The sequence below is a fragment of the Palaemon carinicauda genome, chromosome 8 (assembly GCF_036898095.1).
Source record: "Palaemon carinicauda isolate YSFRI2023 chromosome 8, ASM3689809v2, whole genome shotgun sequence".
In the NCBI taxonomy this organism is placed as follows: domain Eukaryota; kingdom Metazoa; phylum Arthropoda; class Malacostraca; order Decapoda; family Palaemonidae; genus Palaemon; species Palaemon carinicauda.
The window spans coordinates 143385000-143409999 of record NC_090732.1 but is presented as its reverse complement, the minus strand read 5'-3'; the positions used below and the strand labels follow the sequence as shown (position 1 = coordinate 143409999).

Here is a 25000-nt window from a genome sequence, read left to right as displayed (position 1 = left end):
ACATGAAGAGAGAGAGAGAGAGAGAGAGAGAGAGAGAGAGAGAGAGAGAGAGAGAGAGAGAGAGAGAGAGAGAATGAATCCGCTGTTGTAATGAATGTCGTGTTTTTCTTTCTTGAGAATTTCATCGCCACGACTATAACAACAACATACTGTACTGAACTTTACAGTATTATACAGACTACTGTACTGTAATATGATAAAGTAAAATATTTGTAATAACCTATTTTATATGAAATGGGGCCATTTTTTTGTTTAAAATTTACATTTACGTACGTAAAACAACTCTCTCTCTCTCTCTCTCTCTCTCTCTCTCTCTCTCTCTCTCTCTCTCTCTCTCTCTCGTAAATTGTTTTCCTGCTTTGCTACGTATGTATGATTTTATATAGATACGGTAAATAATATTTGTAATAACATATTTTCTAAAAGCTTTTACTGTAATATCATTATTTATCACTTTCATCATGCGCGTTAAATGCCTTCGTTTGTTTACTGAGCGTACTTTATAACGCGTCGTTTCAGGCGGCGCCATAAAGAAAAACATTTCATTTGGAAGTCCTAAGAAAAATTAAGTAAAACATTGGTAAAAACAAAATCAACATACTGTACTGAATAATCAATATAATCGATGCAAAAACTAACCTATACACAGATGTGTAAATGCGTTTGTTTCTTCATTATGATCAGAGATAAACGTAAACAAAACATTGGTTGCCATTTTTTATCGTGCTTTTTGGCGTGTTTAGGAAACGCATGATATAAAATCGCCTTAATATTTGTGCCTGTGTTAGTTTAGGGTACTGTAGTACATGCATTAAGTGTTCTGTACATTAAAGGGTAGTTTGTTAAAGGTACTGCGTATAAGGGAAGGTTTAAAAAGTCTGAATATACATGTTAAATATATACGTAAATATGGTGTCACTACTTCGTGGATTTTCACCTATCGCGGTCGGGTCTGGAACCTATCTACCGCGATAAACGAGGGCTCACTGTAAGGGGGAACGCAGTCAGCAGATTAGTAAAGTCTTTAAATGTTGGCAGTGTGGGGGAGAGGGGCACCGATGAGTGGAGTTACACTGTTACACTGTTACACTTGTCAGGATTACAGTCATCTATATCGAGAGTGCTCAGCATAAATCGCTGTGGGCCGGCGGGCTGTGGCACACGCACACCTTCCCCAGCCCAACATCAGAGGAAAAAGAAACAGAAGAAGGGGGGAGATGAGGGAGTTCGATGGCCCCCCGCATGACATCACAAGCACTAGCTGAGGAAGAGGTAACGTCGGACGTGACAGAGCAGGCACTGGGACCTTCATCGGTACCCCCGACCTCAACCCCGCAGCACTAGGGAGCAGCGGCATTGCCGCTGAGGTCATTGGCCTGTGCCCCATATCTCGTAATGGCCGTTTAGGAATGCTAGCAGTTATGATTGACCTGCCAGATAAATCCATTCGAGCGTTGATTGACACAGGCACCAGCATTTCACTGATTGAAAAAAGATTCTCCTCAAACCCACTACAATCAGCGGCATCCATCCTTCTTGACATGCCAGGAGGAAATAAACTACACATAAACCATAAGACAATCGTCAACTTTAAGGTGGGGTCTGTGAAGTTTACACATGATTTTTTTGTTTTGCCCACCTTGGAAATTCCAGGAATCAAGGCTATTTTAGGAATTGATATTATCTCTAATAATCAAATATGCATTTTTGTGGGAAAAGATATAATAACAGTAAAAGTAAGAGGGTATATTTTGCCGATAGAAAGTCATGAGAGAATAAGTGGGTGTGCGGGCTCGGAGAGACATGTAAGTAAGGTAACAGCTGTACCTGAGAGAGGAGAAGTGTTGTCTCCCCCAGACACTTAGTGAACCCCTGTTGCCCTCTTGTGGAAGGAAGCAAGGTTGTTGTTAAACCACATGATAATTGGGCCCATATGATATTAGAGAGCCTGACGGAAATAAAAGAGAACAGAGCTGATATAACGATAGTTAATTTGTCAAATAAAAGAGTTGTGTTAGGAAGTGATTCTGTGTGTGAATTAGAGTTATGTGAAATTGCTTATAATGGGATGTTGGGAGCCACAACTCCAGCCCGCACAAACGAATGCACTCAGAATTTGTTTATGCAAGCACGAAAACTATGTCCCTCAGAATATCAGCCTGTAGTTAGTGACATTGTCAATAATTATTCCGATGTTATTGCAATTGGAGATGAGCCACCCGGGAGGATTGATCGATTTCCCTATAGCAATGAAACTGGGCAGGCGGAGCCGATCAGGTCAAGGCCTTATAAGGTACCCATTCATTTCCAGGGAGAGATATAAAGGGAAATTAATAAATTAAGAGAACAAGGGATAATCAAGGAGAGCGAATCCCCCTGGGCTTCTCCAATTGTAGCTGTTAGGAAAAAGGATGGCTCGGTAAGATTGTGTTGATTATAAGAAATTGAATGCATTCACTAAGGATAATGCATTTCCATTGCCCTCGATCAAAGAATTACTTGCGAAAGTATGGGGTAGTAAATATTTTACAACTGTTGTTTTAAAATCTGGATACTATCAAATACCCAATCAGGAAAACAGTAAATGTAAAACGGCCTTTGTAGCTAACGATCAATTATTTAAATCTAATTTTCTTCCTTTTGGTGTTAAAAATGCTGCAAGTCATTTCTCTAAACTAAGTAATGATGGCGGTTTCGTCTCCCTTAATTGGCCATAATGTTCTTGTTTATTTAGACGATATCATAATTACAGGGAAAACGGCCAAAGAACATAATAATAATATTCGTAAAGTTTTAGAAGCATTGCAACGTGATGGTATGAAAATAAATTTGTCATAGTGCAAATATTTCTGTAAACAGGTCGAATCTTTAGGTCACATAATAATCCCAGAAGGTATACAACCTGCCCCAGTAAAGTAGCAGCTATTAGAGATTTCCCCAGGCCACCTAACTCTAAGGAAGTAGCTAAATTCCTCGGGCTCGCTGGGTATTACCGTAAATTCATAGGAGGTTTTGGAGAGATGGCGAGACCCATAGTTGCTTTAAAGAAACAAAAAGTAATAAATTTTGGAGGGGAAGAAGAAAGGGTCTTTAACCATTTGAAAGCTGCCTTAACTAGCAATGAATTACTCACATATCCTAGATTTGATCGGCAGATTTTAGTGACAACAGATGAGAGTAGTGTAGCTATTGGTGGCGTAGTTTCTCAACGAGATGATAAAGGCAGAGAACGACCCATTTATTTTGCTTCCCGGGGGTTAAAAGGAGTAGAAAAGAATTATAGTACATTCGATCGAGAGGCTTTGGCTATTCTTTGGGTTCTAGAGAGTCATCGGTTCTTTTTATTAGGTCAGTCGATTGAGTTGCAAAGTGATCATCGCCCCTTACGTGATTGGTATTATAAAAGTGATTTGACCTCTCGTCAAGCGAGATGGATTGAGAGATTGTTAGAGTTTAATATAAAGGGTTTTCACCACACAGAGGGTAAGGCTAACAAGGTAGCTGATGCTCCTCTAGGGGTGCAGTAATAGGAGTAACAACTAGGGCACAAAAGAAGAATGAAGAACGTAACCAAAATAGTGAAGACCCATCAAAATAGAGAAAATAGAGAACGGGATGTGAATTCTCCCGATGAGCAGTCAGAAGACGGGTTGAGAGAGAGAGAGAGAGAGAGAGAGAGAGAGAGAGAGAGAGAGAGAGAGAGAGAGAGAGCGGCGAAGGTGAATATATGTGGGTGACCAAGGACATGACCACCGGTGTCCAGAATGAATACCCTGATGATGCAGGTTTGATTGACTTGGGTGGTTGGGACATATAAGAAGTCCGAGAGGGACAGAAAAAAAGAGGAATGGATGGAAAGAGTGCAAGCAGTGATTAAAGGAGAATCAGAGAGTTGTCCATCATTTCTGAATGTGCCTCGTGAGAAATTTTTTATAGAAAATGGTATCTTATATTGTGCTTACGAGAAAAGAGGAGGGGAATTTTGTGCATGGGGAGTTCTTCCTCCCTCTTTATTTAATCGAGCCATCCACATTGTACATTCAAGTCTGTATGCAGGGCATTTGGGGATTGATAGAACATTAAGGAGAGCATGTAAATCCTTTTTTTGGTTAGGAATGAAAAAATCTATGGAGAATTATATAAAAGGTTGTCATGCTTGTAACTGTTTCAAAGAACATGAAAACACTGTACCGGAAGCCAGAAAGTGGCCTATGATTCCTATTAAATTTTATAGAGTGCTTATGGATGTGGTAGGACTATTTCCTTCTGGTTTAACACAACATAAGTATATATGTGTATTTGTGGATGCATTTACTCGGTACACTCATACTTACGCAATGTTGGATGAATCGGCAAATTCATTAGCCCAGGCGCTGTGTTAATTCATTACTAGGTTTCGTTGCCCGAAAATTTTAATAAGTCATAACGGTCTCGAGTTTATAACTAAGGTGATGAAATCGGTTATGGACTTGATGAAAATTGAACACTTTTCAGTGACTGCATATAGGGCTTCAGCAAATGGCTTAGTGGAATCGCATAATAGGGAAGTAGTGCAGATTTTACGTTACTTAGCGGCTGATGAGCCCCTTCATTGGCACATCATGCTTACTACAGCTGAGCTAGCTTTGAACATTGCATATAATGCTTTGCTCAGGGACATGCCCTTCTTTTTAGTGTATGGACAGGATCCTGTGTTACCATATACAGTACTCATTAATTCACAACAATTGCCAAATTATTCAACTGAGCAATACCGTGTATATTTATTAAATCTATTGAGGAGAGTAATGAACACCACTAAAAGGTTTTTAAGAGCTAATGAAAAAAACAGCTCAAAGTATGATGGTCGGTTCAAAACTGCACCGGTAAAAGTATTTGTGGGCGATCGTGTGTATTTGAAACGATTATAACCTAGGAAACACAAACTAGAGCCAGCGTATTTGGAACCGTACCGAGTAAAGATGGTTAAATCTAACACAGTTGTGATACAAAGCATTATTAATGGTCCAGTGTCTGAACATCATCAGGCACACATACATGTGGTGCCTGAAGAGGTAGTTTTCAAAAGTGTTCCTCCTTACCCCCTGCATACGTGACATTCCTATAGTTGATGAGTAGATTTTTTTTTTCCTTTGCTGTTGTTGTTTGAACAGACCTTATTTCTTCTTTTGAGTGTTTTAATTAAACTTGATGATAACAATGTGTTCTTATGTTGATGCTTAATGTATACGTAAAATGTTGTGGTAATTTTGCTGAGTGCAGAAATACGTATAACATTGCTGAATGAACTTAAAAACAATCAAAGGTGAGATCCATCAGGCGGACGCTGTATTATTCATGTATTTATATGATTCCTGGTTGCTTGGGCCGGGGTGGTTCCTGAAAGGCAAGCGGCTGCAGGATAAAAAGTTCAGCCTTGAAGATAGGCAGTGTTAGAGAATGTGTAGATGTGAATACCTTATACTTAATGTCATATGAGAAGGGCGGGAAAATGAATGATTTTCTCGGGAAAACGGGTAGTGGCCACCAGTTGCAAGTGCTAGTGTAGTAGTGATTTAAATAAATGGCGAAACGGTGGTGGTGAGTTGTGTTGCAAAATTATGCCGTAAACCCGGACCAGTAAAATCAAGGGATGAAGGAATATCTATTCCTACCCCTGTTCTGCCCAAAAAAACCCGTATTGCTCACAACCAGAGGGAGGTTATTGATAAGGTTGTGTAAGATTGATGTTATTTTTTTTTTTCACTTTGGGTATTCTGTATTTTAGTTGCAGAGGTTTTATGAAGAAATGAGTGGAATTATTTATATTGTATTGTGTACATTTTTACATGCAATATTTAATTTTTTTTTTATTTGTGGAGGATGCGTTATTCTTTTTTGGGTGATTTATATATATATATATATATATATATATATATATATATATATATATATATATATATACATACATATATATATATATATATATACATACATACATATATATACATACAGTATATATATATATATATATATATATATATATATATATATATATATATATATATATATATATATATATATATATATACATATATACATATATATATATATATATATATATATATATATATATATATATATATATATATATTTATGTTCCATCTCTGTTTAGTACATGCCATGCCTATTCTTGGTCGGAGTGTCCTCCATATATCATACGCTAGTGAGGGCGAGTGCACACCTCCTCCCGGAGTGAGAAGCTTGGGGGGGTGGGGGGAGGGAGAGAGTAATGTCCTAATTCATGTATATAGATGTGTTTTGTACGTCAAGGTAAATGAACTCAATATTCATGAGTATTCCACAAAAAACCTATATCTCAGCATGTCATTGTACAAGATTGCAATTTGGTAGCGAGGGGAGTTTAGTTGACTTTGGGTGCTTGAATTGACAAGTCCCTCACCTGATAGGGTAGTTGTGTACGGTGTACTTACGAATGTACCTTTTGTAATAAATGAAGAAAACCCATATTCCAACGTCTCATTACCCATCTACATGGGTCGTGTATATATATATATATATATATATATATATATATATATATATATATATATATATATATATATATATATATATATATATATATACATATATATATATATATATATATATATATATATATATATACATATATATATATATATATATATATATATATATATATATATATATACATATATATATATATATATATATATATATATATATATATATATATATATATACATATATATATATATGTATATATATATATATATATATATATATAATATATATATATATATATCATATACGTATATAGCCTATATATACATATAAATATATATACACGTAAATATATATTATATATAATGTATATATGTATATATATATCTATATATATATATATATATATATATATATATAGAGAGAGAGAGAGAGAGAGAGAGAGAGAGAGAGAGAGAGAGAGAGAGAGAGAGAGAGAGAGAGAGAGAGAGAGAGAGCTCCTTATCAAACTTTACTTGCATTCCAAAATATAACAATAGCATTACAGTGCATTAGCGGGTATGAGACACTTCCGTTATGGGTTGGGAATAAGATGAGTCCGTATTGTTCATTTAATATATTTTAGATGTTCAGTATTTTTCTTTTCTTTTCATATTCCAGGAATATATTCAGAGTAGCTTGCCTAATTTCTGGATCCGAAGCCGCTCTGAAGTTTTTGCTTAATCATGATGTTTTCGTCGATTCTGAACGACAGTTCGCAGTGCTTTTCTTTGAAAGCGCACAATTGACGATTAAATATCCTAATTTGCTACCTGAAGTATTGGTTAGTATTAGAAAAGTATCATTTTCTTAGTTCATATATTGACAGCTATGTAGATAACCAAATTGTGATGAATATCATTGTCATTACCATTATAATTGTTATCATTATTATTAGAATTATTATCATTTTTGCCAGGAAATTACCAAGTCAATTAGCTGGAGTTCGTATAAAACGTACCTGAAGAGTTTAGCCATTACCTCCACAGCTTCTTTGATCCACGAATTGTGCTTCAGTACAGAAGCAAGGAAATGTTCAAATGGTGGCTGCAAACCTGAGCGACAATGTCATGAGAACGAAATGCTTGATACTTTCCTCAATTACATCGAAGAAGAGATGCAGGTGAGTCTAGGGAGATGCAAGTCGGAAGATTTCCTTTTCAAGACCTCTAGACCTGGAAAGAATTCGATTCATGACTGACACGCACCACAGAAGGCCATTTCATAGACCTCTACAATTTTATGAGATCAGAAGTTGAGAGTCAATGAGAATAGGCTGTTGGTGCCAACCATACCAAAGGCTAATTGGGAATAAAATTAATCGACTGATGGGCGCAGCAAGTACACACAATGGTGGCTGTGATGAACACACGATAGACATCACTAGTAGATTTTATTCCATCTTAAAGTATTTGAAGTCCTCTTATCTATAATTTATTAAGGAGTGCATTTATGTACTGAATTTACAGAAATGGCCCAGGCAATAACTTTTTCATGTGTATATCTATCCTTCTGTAATTTCTTATTTTGAAGATTATCTCATATACTTTGCAATCTCATTACTTTCTGTAGATACATATCTGTATTTTCCCAAATTATCCTTTTCATTTGCATATTTACAGTAATTGCATAATAAATGATATTGTATAAAACGTTTACTGTACTTAGTGTGCGTAAATAGAACATTTATGAGATTGAAATATCTTTAAATTATATTGAAATGAACAGTTGTACAACCACTGCAGTCTTGTGTTTTCCCATGGCCAGAACTCAACGACATCCCAGAAGGTCGTCTTTCTCCAGGCTGTGACTAATCTGAGGACCCCGCATGCTCTGAACTTCCTCTTGCCCTACGTTCTTGGCACTGCCGATGAAGATGTTGGCTTGAGAAGGCTGGCCATCATGAGTCTCTCATCAGACCTAATGCCTCTCACTGTTAAACCCTTGGTAAGTGCCCATAGCACGTGGATACATCATGAATGGTAGATGCAGGGGACAGTGACAGTGCTCCAGAGACTGACCATGTATACATATGATCAGTGCCTAAGCCCCCTCCCCAACTAAGATGTAGCTAATGAGTCAGCAGGTAGACCTATAGGCTCCCCCATCCCTGCCTCATAAGGATGGGGAGGTTGCACCTCACAAGGATGAGGAAGTTGCTGACACTTCTAGAAACTATTGAACTAGAGCGGGTATAGAATCCCATTCTAACAGGTCGCAAAGCAGGGACGTTTACAATAGGCAACTACATAGTAATAAGAGAAAGTTTATCAATATATATTGTAATTGTATATCAGCATAAACTATTCATTATCTAAGGAGATTTTTAATTGAAGATTTAAAGGACTGGAGAAATAGATAGATGGGAGCAGTGCTGTAAAAATCAAGTAAATTAAAGGCCACAATTTATTATTGCATTTAAAAGGAGGATTTGAAACTTACGACGAAAGTCTGTATTTGAGAGAGAGAGAGAGAGAGAGAGAGAGAGAGAGAGAGAGAGAGAGAGAGAGAGAGAGAGAGAGAGAGAGAGAGAGAGAGAGTGTGAGTTAACTGCTTGGGTCAAGGAATGAATGGAAGAGAGAGATAGATAACTGATTAGGACCAAATAAGGGAGACAGACAAAGAGAGAGAGGAAGAAACAGTTGGATTATCTTCTATCCCACAGATTCAATGAGTAAATAACTGGAGTGACGAACTCGTCAAGAAGATCCATAGTTGAATGAAAGCAATCAGTTGAAACGGCTATTTGTCAGAGAAAATGAGCGTCAATAGATTACAGAGCCTACTATATATATGTACTTTATATATATATATATATATATATATATATATATATATATATATATATATATATATATATATAAAAATATATATACATATATATATATATATATATATATATATATATATGTGTGTGTGTGTGTGTGTGTGTGAATACTGCACATGAATTATGCAATACACACTAATGCAAATGATTGCATCTAACCTTCAGGTCCAAAAAGTGTTGACATCTCTAATTGAAAATCTGGAGGAGCACATAGAAGTCCGAAGCATGGCTTTTGTAGTGATGACTTCATGGAATCCAGGCGCGGCATGGTGGACCCAAATGGCAGTTTCGACTTGGCATGAACCCTCCAAACAGATGGCTCAGCTGATCTATTCCATTATCTTAAGTATTGCCAAAAGCGACCGGAAAATGTAAGTTACTTACACACACACACACACACACACACACACATATATATATATATATATATATATATATATATATATATATATATATATATATATATATATATATATATATATATATATATATATAATATCCAGCTTAACAGAGCTTGGCTTTTATGATTACTGGAAAATGCATTATATATCAGGATGTAAGTAGTCCATAGATTATTAGTTACAAATTAGGCCACTTAGTTTTTTTCCAATATGTTATAAACGAAGCTTGGATTTCTGGGGGATTTTTTCTTGTACGTTGGATGATAAGGAAAAATAAACAGGCTTTTTAATTTGTCAGTCGTTTGCATGTATTCACCCTTCACATGAATATTTCCACATGTTCTGTTATACAGAATGTAAATTATATATCAATGCAAATTTCAGGGCTCCAGTAGTTTCAAAAGTTGTTCCTCTAGCTAAGAAAGCAGATTCAGTACTAGCTCGCTTTGAGAATTATACGACTAATATTGTGAGTATTTTCGTGCCGTGTTATAACTTCTGCCTTTTACTTTTTCCTGATATAATTTCCGGTATTTGGTTTCACGGTGAGATAGTTTGAAAATTAGATGGTGTAGTATATTTTATTTCTAAGTAGTAAAACTTATTATATATCTGATCGATAATAACTCTTACTTTTAACATTGCTTTAATATCTTTTGATTCTGCAGGTCATTTCACCTGATGAGTTTCCTTCTTTGATGACATTTGTACCGCGAAGGCTATGAATTTGCAGTTTTTATTCTTTAATATTTTTAATTTCTTTGACATTGCAGGGTTCCATATACGGCAGCCTCTTGTGGTTTGCCGTCGAAGAGGACTATATTCCCTCTTATCTCTCTCTAAAGCTTTCGCATCCATCACTGCGTGGCTTCTCTTCTTCAATGAAGGTATTGAATGGATTTGCAACTAAAACTGAAGTTATAACATTCTCTGTAAAAAAAAAAATCACTCTTACATTATGAAGTACAGCCATGTTCCAAACTTCAGCCAACAGTTAGTGTCAAATTTTGGAAATAAATCAGTTGAGGAAATTTTGTTAGATGCACAACCTTTTCATCTTGCTTATCAAATTCTTGGATACAAATTATTCAGTAAGATTTTAATCTTGACACCAGAGACTAACCTGAACTACCTAATTATCAAAATGACCATTATATCTTTTATGACAGCTCTGATAAGATATTCACTGAGGGCAACTTTAAAGATTCTTTCACTCTTGCAGATGAGTTTGGAACTAAGAAACCCGTTCTACATTATAGACATGATATACCCTTTGATGCCCAGAGTGTTTTCTTACATGGCCGATGAAAATTATCAGTTGGTAGAAGACATGATCACACAGAGAATTGTAAGCAAACATTATTTCCCGTTTCTAACAGTGTAGAGTCTGTAGACTGATGCTTTATGTATTACAATAACTGTCTAATTCCTTCTATGTATATGTATGTGTATGCAGATGTAAAAACAGTTTAATAATCCTCAGCGTCAATGACCTTAGATTTCAAATGCCAGATAACTCATAATCAATCATTAGAAACAATGCATACACACTTTTATATCCATTATATTCAGCGATTCTACGAGTATCTATGTTCTGTCAATAACAAAGAGTTTTATTTTTGCAGGAAGAACTTGGGATTAAGATGAGCGGCTTCCCAAAGGACTTCAGACTAAAGCTGACTTCGGATGATAAACTGATATTCAACTTTGCCAAAGAGTTTCCACAATTCTTATGTATGTGTCACGATTGTTTGTGATGACTTTATAACGTATATATATCGTCAAGAGTATTTCAGGGCATTATTTTGTCTTCAGATTTAGAATGTAACTGTTAACTTACACAATATCCACATATATATATATATATATATATATATATATATATATATATATATATATATATATATATATATATATATATATACAGGCTACTGGAGAGAGAGAGAGAGAGAGAGAGAGAGAGAGAGAGAGAGAGAGAGAGAGAGAGAGAGAGAGAGAGAGAGAGAGAGAGTGATGAATCAAAATAAAATTACTTGCGCTGAAAACCTTCGCAGATTAGCCTTCTCACACACCCACACAAATGACTGATCTGCTACACGTCAGCATCCTTATACCTAGTCTTGGGCCTCTTTGAAACCCAGGTTACTTCATATGGTCTTTTACAAAACATCTATGAGACAGAGCCACTCCCTTACCAAAGAAAAAAGGGATTTTGACGAAGGAAAAATCTATTTCTGGGGAGAGACCTGTGACGCCCGGTGAAAAAGTCCTTCTTTCTACTTTTTCTGATATAACTTCCAAATATACCAGAGAAAATTAAAAGCATGGAATGCAGAGGTTACTACCCTCGCGCGAGCACCTCGTGACTGTCGTGTATACATCAGGGGCGTGTGAAAACCACTATTCACAAGCTGTCTTCCAATTAGATAACTCCTTCATCAAAGGGAAGGGCCGTAACAAAGACCCCAGAAACCACACTTGGATCACGCCACCGTCACCCACACGAACGGCTTCTATGTCATCCTTCTGCAAGATCATATGGCTTGGCAAGGAAAGGTTGGGTCCGTACAAAAATAACCGGGAAGGGTTTCACCAGGCGTCACAGGTCTTTCCCTAGAAATAGATTTTTCCTTCGTCAAAATCCCTTTTCTGGGTCGACCTGTGACTGCCGGTGAAAATGTACCAGAGAATGCCTTCCAAGCCCAATAAAGTAATAACATAATGAGGAGAATACAATCACCATGTACGACAATAATATAATATAATAATGTAAGTAAACGTCCAATTACCAACTAGCCAAATGACATAGGGAACGTAAGGCTAAATAACTATGACAACAAGGAATCAACTGAGTGTCGAATCGCAAAAGGCACCAAACCTTACATGTCTAAGCATATCTAAACATTAAAGGAACGGTAACTACAATAACAGTTAAACCATAGGAATTAAACATGGCAAATATCATAGGGCTAACGAACTACCCAGGAGAGTGGCGACGTGGTGTGAGTGGCGGGTAGGAGGGAGAAGAGAAGAGATGGAAGAAAGGAAGAAGAAGAGATTAATGGGGAGGGATAAGGCTCCCTACTGCCATCGTCGGGTATTTAAGGGCCTGTAAGATCTTTATATAGTGGCGTTTGACAACCATAGGGGATTTCCAACCCATATTTTTTTTTAAAATCATCAAAGTCCCTGTTCTGGAAGTAATTGATGGAGGTATCTACTGTCCGTATATCATGAGCCTGGGGAAATGATTCCGGATTAGTATGTTTAAAGAAGTAGAGGATTTGTTGCCTGATACCGTGAATGGAAATAGTACCTCCTTGTTCCCTGATAACCAAGGGGCCAGACGAGCGGGTGGCAGTTCTAGCTAAAAAGGCCTTGAGAGTAGTGACTGGACACAGAGAAAAGATCCTGGGGAAGAAGAATAATCTTCCGAGGGGAGCACCTATTTTGCGGATCCTCATTTTTTAGCTAGGAAAGCTTTGTCTGGAGAAAGGAGTACAGTACTTCGGCTGAAGGGCGGAAATCTATGTTTTCCGGGTTTCGTGAGAGAGCTGTTAGTTCTGATATTCCATCACCTGAGGTCGCCAAAGCCGTTAGAAATAAAGTCTTCCTAAGAAGAGTGATATACAAGCAGGATTCATTGTCCGTGTCCGACGCAAGTTTGAGGACACCGTTCAGAGACCAAGAGTCCTTTTGTGGCCGAACCGAAGGTCGAGGCCTAGCACATGTTTTTGGAATAGATGAGAAATAGGAATCAGCTAGGTTAATGTTAAACCCAACAAGGAAGATCTTCTTCAAAGCTGACTTGATGGTGGTTAAAGTGCTAACTGTTAGGCCTTTGTCAAATAGGAACCTCAAGAAAGAGATGGCTAAATTCGGAGACATACGAGTATGGTCTGAACTCTTAGGGAATCTGCTAGTTGTTAACGGCCGAATCATATTGGCGAATTGTCGAGTCCCTTTTGTCTGATTCGATGAAGAGATAATTTTCCGGTTCAATGTTCGCGTCTCTACGAGCTGCAAACTTCCTGTAGTCCACAAAGTTAGAGTTTTGGCTATCCTTGAGTAATCTGACACAGTGAGTTTGGATTACTTGGGTCAGTTTGTGGAACGGGATCCGGAAGGGACGGAGTTTCAACTCGAGGAGGAGAGGAAACCAACTGTTCTTGGCCAGTGAGGTGGTACTAAAGCCACTGCCCCCGGAAGGAGCGTAGTTTGTGTAAAAGTTTCATTAGAAGATTCACTGGGGGAAATAGGTAAATCTTCTTCTAATTGTTCCAATCCCGGGGTAATGTGTCCATGGCATAAGCCTGAGGGTCCAGGGTTGGGGTCACATAACAAGGAAGTTTGTGATTCATCTGAGTTGCGAATAGATCTACCTGGAGGCCCGGAACCAGCCTGAGTATCCACCGGAATGAAATTATGTCTAGAGACCATTCTGACTCCAGTGGTTTCGTCCTGGATAGTGAGTCTGCCCTCACATTCTGGATTCCCGCTAGGTGAGTTGCTGACAGGAACCAGTTCTTTTCTGTTGCCCAAGCGAAGATAGTGACCAGGATCTGGTTCAGGTTGGGTGACTTGGATCCTCCCCTGTTGACGCAGTGTACTACGTCTGTGCTGTCTGACACTTCTCTAATGTGGGTCGACCTCGGAGGAGAGAGTCTCTTCAGGGTCAGAAACACTGCTATGGCTTCGAGAACATTGATATGGGACTGTTTCATGGCGGGTGACCAAGAGCTCTGAAACATCTGATGTTCGGAGTAATCCCCCCATCCACTTAGAGACGCGGCCGTATGGAATGTCACTTGTGGAGGTGGGAATTGTAGAGGAACCGATTAGGAGAGGTTCTACGGTTCGGACCATGGGCGTAGTCTCATTTTCAAGACAGAGGGGATCTTCGAGACCTTGTCTCTTAAAGGTACTGTAGCTCTCTTTCTCCAAACTCGATTGATGTCTTTGAGTTTGGCTTTTAATAGATCTGTTACTGAAGTGAATTGGAGAAAACCGAGGATACTTTCTAAGGCTCTTCTGGACACCTGTTTGTGTTTGAGAAAATTCTTGATCTTGGAAGCTATTCCTCTTACCTTTTTAGAAGGGAGAGACAACGTGTGCTTCGAAAGGTCCCACTGAATGGCTAACCATTCTAAGTGGCCTGATGGTTGCAGGCGAGACTTTTGGAGATTGACCCGAAATCACAGGTTGTCCAGAAATCGAAGTACTTCCTTCGTAGCTCTGTTGCCTTCTATGGTCGACCGGGCCCAAATGAGCCAACCGTCCAGATAAGCAATGTTCTGTATCTCTTGGTTCCTGAGTTGTTCTAACACTGTCTCTCCCAGTTTCGTGAATATCCTGGGATCAATGTTGAGGCCGAAGGGCATGTCTTGAACGCAAAGGCTTTCCTGCCTAGGTGGAAACCCAGATAAGCAGAGAAGTTTCGAGCTATAGGCACATGATAATAGTCATCGGTAAGACAAGTCCAGGTCCACTCTCAATGCCGACAAGCCTTTCTTTGGAATTGTGAACAGGCGGCCTTGGAACTTCAGTGATCGATCCCGTTTGATTGCTTTCTTCTTGAGTAACTCTGTGGTGTACTCTTTCAGGATGGGAGTGGATTTCTGGGAGAAGGTCACTGGTGGAGGAGGAAGACCTTGTAGCCATTTCCACCTCAAACCTTTAGAGATTATGCTATGAGCCCACGGACCGAAGGTCCAATGGTCTCGAAAGTGGTAAAGTCTCCCCCCTACCGGGACCACCTCGTTGTGAGGGAGTGAATCTAGGTCCTTTCCTTCCCCGAGCCCCCTTTTTCCTAGGTCCGCCTCGATGGCGGAACTGTCTTCTACTCCTGTAGCTTCCTCTCTGGTGTCCACGAAAGGAACCTGAGGGTTCGGAGCTAGGGCTGTATGCAGGCGAGGACATCCAAACGGGGTTGGGCTGTGTACCTGGGGAATCAGTGAGGTAGACCACCTGATGAGGGGGATTCAGATGCATAGACGTCGAATCCGAGGAAGACTGTGATGACGAGTGGGTAACTGACTATTGATGGCAGTGACCCCGGTTCGTTTTGTAGGGGGTAACTCTCTGCTTTTTCTTGAAGAAAGCTTGGTTTTGGTCTTCAACCTTCTTTTTGGCAGTGAGGCCCCGCCTCACCTACAATTTTGGTTTGCTCTCGTATCATCTTGTAGAACCTTGTTCACCTCCTCCTGAGGGAAGAGGGTTTTACCCCAACAGGAGGAAGCTATCAGCCTGCTTGGTTTATGTCTGATAGAGGCCTCAGACAGAACGTATTTCCTACAACTAACCCGAGCAGACCACTAAGTGTGTAGGTCGAATTGGTAGGACAGAGATTGGTTCTTCGTGAATATCCAAAACAAAGTCTCAGTGGGATGAATCGAGGCTAGGGACTCCCCGAGGTGGGGTCCGTCTCTTTAAGAGCCGGCATGGCCGAACCTTCTTTGACAGCTTGAATAGTAAGACCTGTCAATTTATCCGTAATATGCAAGGTAATAATGAGAGCAGTTGTAGATATAGCGTAGGCCCCATTGTGTTGGGTGGGCTTGGAATTAGTGTACCCCCAGACCGACAACATCCTGGCCCAGACAGATTGGGCCTGCTCTTTTAGGAAATATTACCATTACCTTCGGTACCTTGTCTAACCTAACGAAGGCATGCTCTTTCAATCAAACGAATCCGTTGAATGGGAATTCTAGTCCCTGAGAGTAAATTCTAGGACCTCCAGAGGGCGGACGTCTATGCCATACAGTGTTATGGTACCATCTATATATGGGACATGTAAGGCAAATTTCTATGTGTTGTTTTTATCGAAGGAGGTTACTTCGATGCGTCTGGGGCTGTAGGGGTTAGACATCCGAGTTCCTGAACGGATCAGATTCGCCACCATATCTTTGAGCTCCGTCATAGCTCCTTGGCTTGCCCTAGAATGTGTTGTATCTGCTCTTTAACCCTATCCCTGATCAGGTCGGCGGGGAAGGAGGGATCCTGAGCACGACCCGCTGTTGAAGCCCCGGACTTATCGGACTTTGTCTTTTAGCAGTCACGGTTTTATGCAAGGTAATATGAACATCAGGATCCTTTGAGGGTCCTAGGCCGGTGACGCAGATAATGGCAAAGCTGAAGGCTCAAAACTCATCACCACCTACCTGCCCGTCCATGGGGTCGACGTCCAACCCTAGAGAGGACACGCCGAGGAGATAGGGTCCGCCAGATGGAGCACTCCCTCCAAAACTTGATACCCAAGGGCGGAGAGCCGCTCTTGCAGCCCGGAGAGATTCATCATCATCCTGAAAGAAGTGAGGGGATTAGTGATGAAGGAGAAGACCGGTCTCCTCAATAAGCAATGTATACATAAATCCAGAACAAATTAAATCATCGCCAAAGGATAACAAAAAGAAACAAATTAGAACCAACTTACATCATCGATCAGGAGTAGGGAGGACAGCTCGTAGCAGAGCGTGCATGACTCCGGGAACCATACCATGTAGGCGGATCTTCTGTAAAAGAAAGGAGACATAAGTCTGGATGTTCCTTGAAACTCTGGTTAGTGATCCTATTCACAGGCTGGGATCAACTAAATTATCTATAAATAATAATATATATGTTTATGTATATATTTGTACATGTATATAATACATATGTCCATATTTATGCATATATTTAATTATAAATATGTATATATATGGATAAATATCCATACAACATCGTGTTCAAATAGAAATAAATTTCTACTCAGTACTTGGGATCGAACGCTAGCCCCTTCTAATGAAAAGCCAGGTCGAAACCAACCATGCCATGAGAGGCCATTTACTGTTCTTTGAGACTCCGGTCAGTGAATCAATAGAAATAAATAACATTAATTATGTGTGACTGATATGATTTTCAAAATTGTTAGCTAGAGCTATAAACTAATATACTAATATCCAGTAACCACGTAACATGTAACTATAAACCTCATCGGTAAAATAATGTTAACCCCGGTTCTGAACGTCTGAGTGATCTCTGTTGCCACCGGAGATCCGGTGACAAAGGTCCATCATAGTGAAAACGTGAACATCAGCGGTAAGATAATATTAACTTCAATGCTGAACGTTTGTGTGATATCCGGTTAAGCCGGACATTCAATGAAAAAGGACCGTAATAATGAAATTGTGATTATTCATGAAAAAGGGTTTGTGTGCATAAGGCTGCAGCCGGAGTTTGAGTGCCGGATTTCACCGTTGCACTCCAAATATCTGACTAGTTCCCAACCCAATGAGTATCCATTATAGCGGAGTATAACTCAAGGCGGTGATTAATCATGAAAAAAGGTTCGCGTGCATAAGGCCGAAGCCGGAGTCTGAGTGCCGGGTTTCACCGTTGCACTCCAAATATTTGACTAGTTCCCAACCCAATGAGTATCCATTATAGCGGAGTATAACTCAGGCGGAGAACGTTCTGAAGAGAACGGAGCTACGGGTGTCGGCATAAAGCGATCCCAAAATAATGACTCATACACTAACGGAACCTATTAATAATGCTAGCTATATTAACAGTAACCACATCAATAAAACGTAAATACCATCAAACGTAATATCATAAACCCGATGAAGAAGCGGAGGTAGGAATAACTCGTGATCGTATAAAACGGAAAAACCACCTCCCTTACTCGAGCTTAAGAAAGAAAACGAGAGAAAGAGTAACTCGTAACTGTAGTAACAGAAAATGAGCACTCTATGCTCACGCTCTCATGGTTACATTATAAAAAACCAAATCACACAATAATATGATAAGAATAATGATAAAATTGTAATAACCAAGAACGAAGAATAACGACAACGTAACAAATAAATATAAAGATATAGCCTAAAACGAGCACCTTCCTGAGGCGTGTACATAAACAATAACAAAGGCCAGATCGTTATTCTTTGTTCGTCCAAATTGGACATGCTAGCAAAAAAATACCAAAGTAAAAACAATAATAAGATAATGATAATAAAAATGGTCATAAAACGTAAGTGATATAACCTAGATGACAGAGTACCAGATGGGCAATATTAACTTGAAAAACTACAGAAGCGAACAAAATTAAAATGGCTGACGTCACCGAGGAAGGTCAAGCCTCTTCCAAAATCAAAATCCACATTACTGGAAAGAGAACAAATGCCCGGTACTGAAAAAAAACTGTCAAAACAAACTATGGTACTTAACATTGGTAAAGGTGAAGTAGCAGCGTCAGTCATGTTGAATTAATGACAATCACTTGCGAAAACACCGAGCACAAAAAATCTTCGACTTTGCGGGCAAGTCCAAAACAGAAGGATGACCTAGAAGGCGTTCGTGTGGGTGACGGTGGCGTGATCCAAGTGTGGTTTCTGGGGTCTTTGTTACGGCCCTTCCCTTTGATGAAGGAGGTATCTAATTGGAAGACGGCCTGTGAATAGTGGTTTTCACACGCCCCTGATGTATACACGACACTCACGAAGTGCTCGCACGAGGGTAGTAACCTCTGCATTCCATGCTTTTAATTTTCTCCGGTATATTTGGAAGATTTATATCAGAAAAAGTAGAAAGAAGGACTTTTTCACCGGCCGTCTCAGGTCTACCCAGAAAATAACGTTATCTATAATAACACGGTTGATAACCTTTTAATTATTTTCCTCGGTGCTTTCTTCGTATATAAGTTTCTCACCTTTCCACCCTTGCCTTAATTCTACCCTGAAAGCAGGTCTTGGCAGCAGGCTATAGGTTCAGTCTGTTTTTTACATTTAACATCTTACTGTACTGTTTGATTAACATTTCTCCTTCTATCATCGCCTATATATATATATATATATATATATATATATATATATATATATATATATATATATATATATAGATAGATAGATAGATAGATAGATAGATATAGATATATATATATATATACACAAACGAATTTTATCTAATTCACCATTCACATTGCCATCCATTTATCGACCTCCTTGGCCTTCAGTTACTCTCTTGGTTTGCTGTTGCTATCTTTTACCATTAAACAGCTTCTCGTCACGATTTCCAAGTAACACTATATCATCAGCAAACATCACTTATTCCTTTATCAATTACAACAAACGTTCTTATCTCATGCTAGTGTAGTCTCAAATCCAATCACTAAACTTTCATATTTAACGAGTTAGTAATGCCTGTCAGCATACCTGACGTTACAAAAACTAACAAACCACTCCCCTGTATCAGACACACTCCTTCCCTTTCGTTTTTTCCTTTACTTGTGACTAAAAAGTTAATTTTATTTGCCAGGAAATTCTTCTTGTCTATGCCCATGTAACGTGATTCTTTTATATATCATTGTAACAAATGCTGTGTAGGCCTATATACAAGCAAGTCAAGGCTCTTTGATGATATTCAGTTAATGCATGTCGACAAGGACTGTTTTTTTTAGAATTTCTGGAAACTTACAGAAAATATATAGACTTTTATTTTGGCTCGTAATGTAACTTGGTGTGCCCCTGAAGATTAATCTTCAAGAGTCCCACAACTCTACTAAACACCGTGTTCTAGTGCCCGCAACTCTACATCTTCCTAAAAGTTGTGTAATTGGCTGCACTACCAATGACTCCCACATAGACAGCAATCACTCGTACACCGATTTGACTACATATACATAGGCACGTTGTATCATTTGTACCACACGAAATAATATAGAAAAGCAGTATTGTAAGAAATAGATGATGCCATAAGAAACCTTCCAAATGATTATTGAGTAATAGATTGAAAAGAGTTGTTGATGGGCCCTATAGTTGGTCTAGGAATGTGATATCTGATATTCTTGGCCTATTATTTTTCATACTATATACACACATGTTATGTGGTTTGACCTAGAATACAAGCCGTAGAGATCTAACTAAAATAGTGCATGATGAAAATTATGGGGTATGAAGTTGAACCCTAACAAAACTCAAAGTATGATTGTAAGTAGGTCCTTAACATCAAGACCTAAGCATTGACAATGTACTCTTTACATTCTTCTTAAAATTTCAGGTATAATACTTTATGGCAAATTTACCGAGAAATACATTCGATCTCTTTCTTCTTCAATTGCACAAAAATGACTTATTGAGAAAGTCTTTTAAGATTTCCGGTGATCAATCTATTCTGAAGAAGTATTTTAATTCGTTTATTTGGCCTTGTTTCGCCTATTGTTCTCCTGGCTGGTTCTCAGCTGCTAAATCTCATCATAATTTGTTGAACAAGAACTTGTTGTCTATTAAATTTCTTATTCCTGATCTAGATATTAGTCTCGGGGTACCGTCGTTCAGTTAGTTCATTATTCATATCACATAAGATTTTTCATAACTCTTACCAGCCTTTTTATTCAGCTCTTCCCAGACAGTACCATCATATTCGTAATACTAGGTATGCAGTTAATTCTTAGAGTCATGGCTTCTTAATCTTAAGGTGCAGTAATACATAGAGCTTTAAAAGTTTTATTCTATCTATGACCAAATTTTGCAGTGATCTTCCTAATCAGACAGTTGAATCGGTGGAGCTTCAAAAGTTCTAACTTGCAACGAATGTTTTTCATGTTAAACAGAGTGACATTAAGTCTCTCTTTACAGTTTATATGTGAAAGTGCGGCTTTCGACCTTCCCGCGGGACCATAGACATGATCTTCTGTGCGCGACAACTACAAGAGAAGAGCCTCGAACAACAACAGCCCATAATGTTCATCTTCTGGGATTTGAAAAAGGCCTTCGACAAAGTACCTCGACCTGCCATGTGGGCTGTCCTCAAAAGATATGGCTGCCCACCCGATTTTGACAAGCTGGTGCGTGCCCTCCATGACGGAATGGTTGGGAGAGTCTGCCACCAGAACTCTCTTTCAGACCCATTCCCCATCAACGGCGGCCTGAAGCAGGGCTGTGTTCTGGCCCCAACATGTTTCTCGCTATACACCGCAGCAATGCTCAACGAGATTCCCCCAGACACACCCTCAGTCGACCTACGTTTCCGCATGGATGGAGGCGCTTTCAACCTCGCTAGACTCCGCGCCAGAACCAAGACCACCTTGTGTGCAGTGCGAGAACGGCATTATGCTGACGACAATGCCACCCCAGGTCAGACGGCAGAGGACCTGCAGTCGTTAGCTGATGCAAACAACTCTGCCTACGAACGTTTTGGGATGCAAGTCAACACAGACAAAACCAAGACCCTCGTCCAACATCCACCAGGACTGATGCTCCCCAACTTCAATACCACAGTGAATGACCAACCGTTAGCACAGGTGGACCAGTTCTCCTACCTAGGGAGCATCCTAACATCAGCTCCCACAAGCAAAAAGGACGTGGAGAACAGGATCAGGGCAGCCCACTCCGCCTTTGGCCGACTCAACTGCCGCATATTTAAAAACCACGCACTGACAATGACCACCAAAATAATGGTGTTCAGGGCAGTAGTCCTCTCCACGCTCCTATATGGATGTGAAACATGGACGCTATATAGAAACGATATTAAAAACCTAGAACGCTTCCAACAAATGAAACTGAGGCAGATCTTGAAAATCCCCTAGGAGAGCCACACCACCAACATTGAAGTCTTAGAACGTGCCTCGCTGACCAGCGTGGAGACCACCATCATCCACCACCGCCTCCGCTGGATAGGACACGTGCATAGGATGGATCCATCTAGGCTCCCAAAGAAAATATTCTACGGAGAACTGACCCAGGGCACCAGACCAAGAGGAGCCCCGAAAATGCGCTATAAAGATCAACTAAAGCGCACCCTGGCTCTAACTGACATCGATCCTTCCTCATGGGAAGAAACAGCCAGGGACAGGAAAACCTGGAGGAGTACAGTACACCATGGCACCGTGGACTTCGAGGAGAGCAGGAGACAAAATGAGGAGGCTAGGAGGAGAAGAAGGAGAGAGCGATTAGAAAAGCCCCGCCCACCACCTACCCTCCCTTGTGAACACTGTCCGCGACTCTTCCACCACAGACTAGGACTTAACAGCCACATCAGACATAAGCACCCACCCCACAGATAGGAGGCTGATGGCTAACGACAGAACCCAATACTCGGACACGAGTGGGCGCTGACGACGATGTGAAAGATCTATTTTAATGTTGTTTCTGTTCTTAGAATATTTTATATTAATTGTTCTTTATTTTTTTTTGTAGTTTATTCATTTCCTTTCCTCATTTGGCTATTTTCCCTGTTGGAGCTATGAGCCCTTGTGCTTATAGTATCCTGCTTTTCCAACTAGGATTTTATCTTGGCTAGTAATAATAATAATAATAATAATAATATTCGTACTGTGATTTTTTTTATTGCTTAGATAGCCCAGTAACCGGTGACGTTATAATGCAGACTATTCCTGGTTTCTACGAGTTCCCTTATCATTACAAAACGGTGGATTCTACGATGGTTTTCCCAACTGATCTTGGAATTCCTCTCATTGTCAGGGTGAGTCTTTATCGTTTTATTCCCTTCAAATATGTATTCCTCTTATGCAATGTCGGACTTTACCTTTCAAAATGAAGGGTACCAAGCGATGTATATATATATATATATATATATATATATATATATATATATATATATATATATATATATATATATATATATATATACATATATATATATATACATATATATAATATATATATACATATATTTATAGGTAGTAGGTTGGCCAGGGCACCAGCCACCCATTGAGATACTACCACTAGAAAGTTACGGGGTCCTTTGACTGGCCAGACAGTACTACATTGGATCCTTCTCTCTGGTTACGGTTCTTTCCCTTTGCCTACACAGACACCGAATAGTCTGGCCTATTCTTTACAGATTCTCCTCTGTTCTCATACACCTGATAACAATTAGATTACCAAACAATTCTTCTTCACCTAAGGGGTTAACTACTGCAATGTAATTGGTCAGTGGCCACTTTCCTCTTGGTAAGGGTAGAAGAGACTCAAGCTATGGTAAGCAGCTCTTTTAGGAGAAGGACACTCCAAAATCAAACCATTGTTCTGTAGTCTTGAGTAGTGACATAGCCACTGTACCATGGTCTTTCACTGTCTTGGGTTAGAGTTCTCTTGCTTAAGGGTACACTCGGGTACGCTGTTCTGTTGTTTCTCTTCCCCTTGTTTTGTTAGTTTTTTATAGTTTAAATAGGAAATATTTATTTTAAAATTACTCTTCTTAAAATTATTATTTTTCCTTGTTTCCTTTCCTCACTGGGCTATTTTCCCCATTGGAGTCCCTGGGCTTATAGCATCCTGCTTTTCCAACTAGGGTTGTAGCCTAGCAAGTAATAATAATAATAATAATAATAATAATAATAATAATAATAATACATGTATATAAATACATACTGTATATATATACAGTATATACATATTTATATATATATATATATATATATATATATATATATATATATATATATATATTTAATTATTTATATATTATATATATATATATGTGTGTGTATATATATATATATATATATATATATATATATATATATATATATATATATATATATATATATATATATATATTTATATATATATATATATTGATTTTTTTTTATTTTCTGTTTATATATGAAGATATCCAGTAACATTGTATTGGTTTATTAAATAATCGAGACTTCTCAGTGGGAAAGAGTCAACGACAGTATAATGCCGTCTGAATCTATAACAACTAATAGTAATGCCTGTGATGATTATCATTGATTTGAATTTTTTTATAAAATGTAATTATTCAATTTTTCAGCACTTGGACGAGACCAGTGTTCGCAAGGAACACGAAGTTCCGTTAAATCCCCCCGAATTCAGCTCCTTGAATAATCAACTTGGTCTCGACATTCGTCTCGGGTAAGTAGGCCCAGTTCTGGAAGAATGTCAGGGTTTAAGGTTGTCTATGATTTTGTCTGTATCTGTAGATCGATTTCTGATTAAATGCTGTATCATCCACTTGCCGGATCCTCTCGCTAACCCAACGGTATAGACCTCATGGACATCAGGTTCGTCTGCGTCTATCTGTCTCTTTTAATAATAGTAAGGAAAATTGTCTTGTGGGAGAGAAAAAAAAAAAGAGTAGAAGAATATTTGTTTGCATTTGAAATTGGCAATTACTTAGGCACAGTTTTTTGGTTAGAGCCTTTTATTCGCTAGTTATCCAGAATAAATTTTAAGACAATTTTTCTTTT

General features: G+C 38.8%; 1 protein-coding gene across 1 annotated transcript in view; it reads left to right on the top strand.

Moving 5' to 3' along the window:
• LOC137646005 (hemolymph clottable protein-like) overlaps positions 1-25000 on the top strand; it is a 112725-nt gene that overhangs the window by 43574 nt on the left and 44151 nt on the right. Inside the window, exons 12-21 of the mRNA XM_068379138.1 lie at positions 7186-7348; positions 7484-7687; positions 8332-8511; positions 9557-9762; positions 10177-10261; positions 10566-10679; positions 11015-11140; positions 11418-11526; positions 23120-23247; positions 24565-24665. Of these exons, the coding sequence (XP_068235239.1) occupies positions 7186-7348; positions 7484-7687; positions 8332-8511; positions 9557-9762; positions 10177-10261; positions 10566-10679; positions 11015-11140; positions 11418-11526; positions 23120-23247; positions 24565-24665 (1416 nt within the window). The remainder of the gene's footprint in view (positions 1-7185; positions 7349-7483; positions 7688-8331; positions 8512-9556; positions 9763-10176; positions 10262-10565; positions 10680-11014; positions 11141-11417; positions 11527-23119; positions 23248-24564; positions 24666-25000) is intronic.